Genomic DNA, 8,546 nt, shown 5'->3' on the forward strand with positions numbered 1-8,546 from the left:
ACCTTCATGGGCAACAACTTTGCTAAAGATCATCACTTGATCAAATAGATAGTTTACGATTAAATCCTTGCTAATATCGATTAAAATAATCGATTTTTTTGGTCCAAAAGATTGATTCTCCGATTAATCGATCTTAGATCGCCATCCCTAATTAGTTCCTGTGGGATTTCCGGAATAAAAACTATCCTATGTCCTTTCTCGGGTCTCAGACTATCTTTATACAAAATTTCATTAAAATCGGTTTAGTGGTTTAGGCGTGAAGAAGAGACAACCAGACAGACAGACAGACAGAGTTACTTTCGAATTTATAATATTAGTAAGGATAAGGATGAGTTCATGTATTTAGAAAACGAAAACGAAAAAAGCAAAATAACGAAAAAAGCGTGTGTCATACCTTACGCTAAAAAATAAATTAAAAACCATAACACATTGGACAGTATATTATAAAAAAATTACAATGTTGTTCTTTTACCACATTTTCAATATAAGTAAGACGTACGAATAAATAACAAACAAAACAAACAGGAAAGCAGGGACGCTGGTTATAACAAACATATTTTCCCTTACAAATGTAACTGGTACCCAGAATAATGTTTTGGTGCAATCAAACGGTGGTTTTCGCTGGTCCACTGCATCCTCCACTGATATTTGGACCGAATCCCCCTTTCCTACTTCTTGTTCTGTGTAATGAGATGACAGAGGAGCCTTTAGGACCTCAAAGTAGTCCTTCAGAAGTTTCGGCTTTTTCAACTTTTGTGTAAAGTTCGATGAACTGCTTTGGACGAAACTTTTGGGTGCTTCGTCACTGATGTCAATCATTAGTTTATCAATTACTTCGTTTTGTACTATATCACACTGCAAAGACGTATTTGTGGTAGGTTTTGATAGGACAGTTGCATTTGACTTATTCACATCTAAAAGTATATCGGTCTGCAAATCCTCACTTCTATTTACCTCAAATTTTGGAATAGGATGAGTAAGTTTACTAATTTCGTGAAACGATTTCCTTAGCTCATTTTCGATTTTTTCGCTTAGGGTTTTTTCAAGTCTTTTCACTGCTATTTCGAGAACAATTGTGAGTTTGTCAAATAATTCTGGGAAACTCGCTGGATAGTTATCCCTTGCTTCTTCAGTACATTTTCTTTGTGTTCTTGTCTGATTGGTCATATTACTTTTGAGTTGAGCTGCATTTGGGAGGTTCAGATTCTTTTGATGGTCTGCACTGTTCTCTACATGGAGAGGCTTTTGAAATATATTACTATGAAAATCATTTTGAGCATTTACATACGTTTCATCACCTCTGTTTGCTATCTTCGGTATTTGATGTTGAATTTTGTGAACTTCCTTAGTAATTATAACATTATCATTATTCGAAAGATCTGGAATTGAACTCGAGCAAGGTGCTGTTTTAGGGAATAAACTCATATTGATTATATCATCATATAGTTGTTGAGTGCGATGGATATTATCTTTCTTATCATAGTTGCGAAAATCATTTCTGTTGCAACTTATACCTTGTGATTCATAGTCATATCTTAAATCGCTGTTTGACTTTGTTGTTGGATTGTGGAAGTATGAACTAGTTCGGGGAACTTCAAAAGTATCACAAGAGAGTGCTGGTAGTTTGTTTGGAGGAATAAGTGTTTTTACACTTAACTTATTATCAACAGCAGACATATTAGAAATATTCCCAATGTGTGATTTTTCTGTACCTTCGAATGAATAATTTGAAGTTAACATTAACGTTTGACTGAAAGCGGCTTCAGTACTAGTCAAACTTCCTTTGTATTCAGCCTCTTCTTGTGGCACAACAATTGAGTAACTCTTTCTATTTAAATTTGGTGTATTAGTAATATGTGCTACAGCAACATTAATTATATCTGTTTTATAAGAAGTCTTTAAATCATTTATTCGAATAACCGAATTTGTTGTTGTAATGTCATTTCTAGAAGATAAGCTGTCTTGGCGAGTTAAAGTCCCTTGGCTGGAATCACTTACAAATGATGAATTACCTTCCAATGGTGAACATATAAAGAAACCATCTTTATTCTCCGGAACGTTTATTTCAATTAAAGATAATTTTTCGCTTTCTTCTAGAAGATTTTCCTTAGCTAACACTTTTCTTAAGTCAGGCGAACGTGACACCCTCTTTGATATAGCATCGTGGTAAAGACCTTTTTGTATTTGTCTGGGACTATTGTAGTTATTTTGAGCTTTTTTGTAATACCTTTTTAAATTTCTAGTCATACCTGAACGTTTATTTTTAAAGTATATATTTTTTAGTTTAACTACATGTTTATACTTTTTCAACTTTTTCCGGTTACCTTCAGTGTTAAGCGTTGGCTTTTGTACATGTCTCTGTGCACTGAATAAGACTTGAGGCTGTGAGGTAGCTTCGTTTAATATTAAATTAGTGCGTATGTTGCTAGATCCTTGAGTAACCTCATTTTCAACATCGCCACATTCATTTTTTATTTCATTCGAAGCTTCTATGTCTACTTTAACTATATTTTGTTTGGATGTATTTATGGTAAATGTTTGCGAGGCAGCTGTAGGTGCAAGTTGATTGATTTCTATTAACTTCGGCGGTAAGTCCTCAACACTACTCTTTTTATTAGTTTCATTAATGGCAAAGGCAACGATGTATGTGGGAAGCTTTTTTGGATATTGCGTTTGAGATTTTGGTTTTTTTGACGTTTTCCTTTTAAATTTAGTTTCCTGACAATCTATGTTGATCTGCATTTTTCTATCACAATTTCAGCAAATTGAATTCTGAAACAAGGAAAGCAAATATTGTCATGATGTTAAATATTATAATTATGAAGTATATGCGATATTTGCGTCGTCGTCTTCAACTATTTACAGTACCACTGCTGGACACAGTTGAAAATGACAAGTTAACTAGAAAACTTTTTTACGCAAGTGTGAAAGTTTCTCACAATATTACCCTTCATTATTGTAGGAAGTTACAATTAATTATCTGTGAAAAATCAGATGTTTTAACAACTACGCATCAGCGTTTAAGAGTGTAATAAGTTTATTATCAATATCAACTGATAATAAACTTATTACATTCTTAAACGTAAATGAAAATGAAGAATGGAGTAACTTGATTAATGTATGGTATAAATATAATATAAAGAATAATAATCAAAGATTACAATGATTATAGGATACCGTGATAATTGTTTGTTTGTGTACTGTGTATGAATATGTGAAGATGTGGATGAATATATTTATCATATTACATAAGTTTAAAAAGTATGGAGTTAAAACAATGAATTTAAAGATTTAAATAAAATCAATTTATTCGTATAATCTAACAAATGTACATTTAATGTGTTCAAAAACCTAAATCAGATAGTGTAATATGAAAAAATGAACTGTTTCCTGAACGTAATAAATTTCGCCCTATTGCTGGGTTGGTCGGTTGAATTATATCTCTGATGACGTATACATATATCAACCATAAAATGACAATAACTGGGATCCAAAGTAGTACGCAATATATGAGTCCTTCCCAAAAACCCACTCCACCACGACTTCGTACAGTAAATTTCTTAGAATGATCATCAATTCCTATATAAACAGACGAGCATGAGTACCCTGGACAGATCTCACAATCTTCATCATCAAAAGATGCATGTTGAGTTCCAACACAAGTGATATCTTTATGACGTTTTTCCTTTTCTCTATTACATTTGTTTCCATTGATCAAATTACGAGATTCGTTTTCGATGTGTGGAGGACACCCGTATCTGCCATTAGCTGGACATGTACGGTTTTGAACAAATTGCCTAGATTTTACAAGCTCATCACAGTAGTAAGCTAGTAACTTCTTCTTGTTGTGACCTCCGATTATATCAAACTGAGACTTCGATTTAGGTAATGAACGATTTAAAACTTTATCTTTATATTTCTCTTTATTCATTTCTGTGGATGTCATGTCGGTCACTTTGAGAATTGATTCGCTCTCTATTACATTGTATGAAACACTCTTCTTGACTAATCTTGGGTTATTATCTTGCGTGTCTTTCTTCTTCGGTTCCTTCTTTAATTTAAAACCTGATACTACTTGACTTTTAATTTTACCGTTGGAGAATTGTGTAGCTTTAGATACCGTTGAAGTATTCAAATCTAGTTTAATAGAACCTATATTATTATTTTTATCTTTACGACTGACGTCTGTAACATAAGGTTTATTACATTTAATATGTTCCAAATGTTCTTTTACAAAATTTTCTGTAGTAGTAGCAAGATCTTTTATTATAACTCGTAGTTCACTTATGTCCTTAGCTATTTCTACGCTGGGTGGAATTTTATTGTTTTGTACTTGAGCAACGTTCTCTGTATTTTCAGATGACGCTTCCTTACTAATTACGTATTTAGATTGACTAACAGCACCATCTAGAAGTGAAATGAGTTTTGGTTCAGAAAGGGGCGATAAATCTGACTTATCAATTTGTTTTTGCATTTCAACACTATCATCTTTAGTTTCAAGTGCAGTTTGTTTAGAAATAATTTCCTCAGATGTAATTGGTTTGTCGGTACTTATTTCATTATTATTAATATTGCTTTTATAATTGGTTCCATCAGTTTCGGGTATGTCAGGTAACATGGGACTAACATTTATACGAACATCAAATTTTATATTTTTGCTATTGGTATAATGAGAGAAACAACTAAGAATATTTTGGAGCTCTTTAAACATACTATTTTCTTTCTGACTTAAATTTGATTTCTTAATTTTAATTTTCTTATCAATATACTTTAAAGACTGAGTTGTTCTCTCGGGCCTTGTTTTTCTATTTCGTCTGTGTGGTACGGGTTTTAATTTTGAATATTTATATTTCTTTCTTTTACATTCAACTATCTTTTCTACTTTAGGGCTTGCCGTGTACTGTGCTTCGTCGGAAACTTTTTCTTTCTTCCAATGTAATTTGTGACATTGAGTACAAGACGTTAAACTTTTAAGAACACTATTATTGTCTGTCATTGTATAGTTATCATTCTTGGACTCGTAAACATTTTTATCAGTACTTGTAACATTAGCGGGATCGTCAGCGAAAATACTTTTAACTAGACTCTGCATAGGCTCGACTACATTAGGATATACTTTATTTTGAAGACTTAAATTCGTATCTTCTTGACAAGATGTGTCAGGTATAGTTTCGCTGTACGAAGACCTCGGAAACAATATCATATCATGCTTCTTTTCAGAGGTTTTTATTTCTGTACCTGGATAAGTCGCACAACGTTTTGTAAACGATTTAGTTGAAATGCTTAATAAATTAAAACTTGACGAGTTCAGAAGGAAAGTACTTGATCTACTGACAGTAAGAAATACGTTTTTGTATCTTATTTTTCGCGTTGTCTGTTTGGGCGAGTGTGACTTAACGTCGTTCACCTGTTTTTTAATATTTCTAGGAATGCTTAATGTTGAAATCAGTCTTAAATGTTTGCCAGATACTGGCACCGTTTGACAGGACTGTTTCCTACTTTGTCCTCGATTACTGGCCCTAGCTACATTAGAACCAGAATAATTCTCTTCATCAACCTTTATATTTACTGTGTATGTACACGAAGAAGACTTTTTCTGTCGTTCTATTTTATGTAGTATCGAGTCAAGAACTGTTTCTATCTTTTGTTTGGTTTCATTGTTGTTAAGCAAGTATTTTTTTATCCAATCATTTAGTAAATGCTTCAAATTCTCAACCACTAGCGATGTGACATCTATATTGAAGCGCGTATCTTCATTAGTTTCTTCAGAAATGTTATCTCCACAAGCACTATTACCGCCATTGGATTCATCAATTGTACCAACTTCTGGTGAGTTCATGGAATATTTGAATCTTTCAAACTTCTTCTTGTAATACCTTCTAAGGATGCATATGTCTGTTGCTATGCTAAGGTCCCTTTTAACTTTGCCGTTACCAATGTAATAATTCGTTTTTGGGACTTTTTTCTTCAGTTGTATTTTCCCACTTTTTGTGAGGAACTGTGAAGCGCTTGAACATGTCCGTGATCGTGTGTTTAAAGTGCAGTTTGACTTTCTGTACAACAGTGTTGCTGCTTTAGGATTCCGTTTTTCCATTATTTTGGAATTGTCTTCAATACTTGATATAAATCAAGTTTGTTTTCGTCGTGAAGTTATCTGTAAGCAACAATATTAGTATTCTATTCATCTTCTTTAGATTATGTGTGTCTTAGATTTCTGGCTCATGTCTTGTGAATATAAAAGTTGTGTGTGTAATGTGTATCTGTGGGGGTATGTATATACCTAAAACAGAGAATCCTATTACGAAAAGATTTATTCCAATTTACTTGTATATATTTTTTCATTTGATTAATTATTTTACTATGAATACAAAAAGTTATTTTCAGGTAGCTCGATATATATAATACATGCATTTGCGTGGTTTTAAAGATTTAAAATCTTTATTTTATAATTCATTTGTATATATATTTATTTCTACATATTTTTTAAAATCAAAAGAACTCAGGACAATATAAGAAAATCATTATTAATGACTAAAATCTAAAACCAAAAATACTTACAGATGTGTAAAAAACGAGCATTTTACTCCTCTTTCGAAAGTAAATAAATACAAAACTAAATAAAACACGTTTAAAAATAAAATTTACATAATAAAAATCTACGAATACATTTCACAATTTTGACGATTAGACATTGACAAAAGGTTATTCTTCTTAAATTTTACAACTCCAGGAGAAGGTACCGTGTTATACTCATAAGTGGCCTTTTTAAACAACTTAAAAAAGGAGGTTATGTATTCGACCGCTATATGTATATATATGAGTATGTTGAAGGTGGTAGAACCCTTTGTGTTCGACTCCGGCGGCACCACCGCCACACCTATTTTTGTCTCATAGTACCAGCGTTCAGCACTGCTGTGTTCTGGTTTGAAGGGTAAGTAACTAAGGTAAGGGAAACATATTTTTCCGAGGCGTTCCAGCTTAATAATTAAAAAATATAAACAACTATTTGGCGACGCATCTGTCGGCCACAGATGTCGGCTTATGCTATAGTTATATTTTGAAGGTGGTAGAACCCATTGTGGTTCGACTCCGGCACCACCACCGCCACACCTATTTACCTAATAACAGCAGTGTTAGGCGCTGCTGTGTTCCGGTTTGAAGGGTGTGGTAAGGGAGACATACTTTTCCGAGGCATTCCAGCTTAGTCCTCAGGGGTAGCGGCGCATCTGTGGCCGACCTCAGGTAGGAATATCTAATCCTGTCTGGGATTGATTACAGAGTCCATGGGCGGCAGTAGCCACTTACCATCAGGTGAACTGCTCGACTGTTACTCCTATATTATAAACTTGTCACTGCCACGCAATCACATCTGGAACCAACTCCATAGATAACAGGTTCTAGTTGAAGCTGAAGTTAGGTTAGTTGAAGCTGAAGTTAGTTAGTTGAAGCGGAAGTCTAGTTGAAGAAGAAGTTGATCACAGATGCGTTACCTGTTAAAGACTGTGATAATCTTTTTTTTTTTATAATATAGGAGTAGTAGACGAGCATGCAGTCCACCTGAAAGTCAGTGGCTGCTGCCGCCCATGGACATTTGTAATCAACCTCAGATAGGATTAGATATTCCTACCTGAGGTCGACCACAGATGCGCCGTTACCCCTGAGGACTAAGCTGGAACGCCTCGGAAAAGTATGTCTCCCTTACCACACCCTTCAAAACGGAACAGAGCAACGCTTAACACTACTGTTATTAGGCAGAAATAGGTGTAGCGGCGGTGCCGCCGGAGTCGAACCACAAAGGGTTCTAACACCTAGAAAAAGTAGTATAGTAGTAGTAGTAGTAGTAAAAGTAGTATAGAAGTAGTAGATAGTAGAAGTAGTAGTAGTAGTAGTATCTAGTAGTAGAAAAATCGCCTCATAAGTAAGTTTCCACATTGTTCTTCAACATTCAGAACTGCCTCACGCAAGAAATAGATTTGGCGAATCTCCTTCCTAAAAAATTGGTTCTAAGCGGTTCAAACTTTCAATCAAATTAATTTCAAAGCTGACTTACGTACATTTCATATCAAATAAATACGTTTAATCAAGAAATCTTTGTAAGATCATGACACAACAAGTTACTGGATCCCGTAAATTGAGTTAGCAGTTGAGATTGGAACTTTGTCGCATTAAGGTTCCCGTCGAAACATTTGCCAATGTACTGAATGAGCCGTTTTCGGTGATATGGTAATTGCGATAAGGTTCTAAATGGCGGGTGGGATGGGTTTATGATAATTCGATTAAACTTGTCGCCCTTAAGTTCCTTTGAGCGTCCTTAGAGACGTCAGATTGACAGATTGAGTTAATTACGAAATCTATGGTCTGAAGATTCTAAACTGAAAATAGGTAAGAAACAAAACATTCTATGTATACATTTGAAGGTGGTAGCAAGCTTTTTGGTTCTTAGCAAGCATCACCGCTACACCTATTTCTGCCTATTAACAGCAGTGTTAAGCGCTGCTGTGTTTTGCTTTGAACGGTGTGATAAGGGAAATATACTTCTTCGACGC

General features: G+C 34.3%; 1 protein-coding gene across 2 annotated transcripts; it reads right to left on the bottom strand.

Annotated features, from left to right (window-relative positions):
* Positions 1–424: 424 nt before the first annotated feature.
* Positions 425–6,695, bottom strand: LOC140745833 (uncharacterized). 2 transcript variants are annotated; one of them, XM_073077753.1, is made up of 2 exons: positions 6,559–6,695; positions 425–2,772 (listed from the first exon to the last, which is right to left on the bottom strand). In XM_073077753.1, the coding sequence occupies exon 2, from the start codon at positions 2,740–2,742 to the stop codon at positions 469–471; it is 2,274 nt and encodes a 757-aa protein (XP_072933854.1). In that variant the 5' UTR covers positions 2,743–2,772; positions 6,559–6,695; the 3' UTR covers positions 425–468. The 2 variants fall into 2 exon arrangements, with proteins under 2 accessions (XP_072933854.1, XP_072933853.1); XM_073077752.1 differs by lacking the exon at positions 425–2,772 and adding an exon at positions 3,291–6,154.
* Between the last annotated feature and the right edge of the window lie 1,851 nt (positions 6,696–8,546).

The sequence above is a fragment of the Epargyreus clarus genome, unplaced genomic scaffold, assembly GCF_041222505.1.
Source record: "Epargyreus clarus isolate Ecla_fem2 unplaced genomic scaffold, WU_Ecla_fem_2.2 ptg000011l, whole genome shotgun sequence".
NCBI lineage: Eukaryota > Metazoa > Arthropoda > Insecta > Lepidoptera > Hesperiidae > Epargyreus > Epargyreus clarus.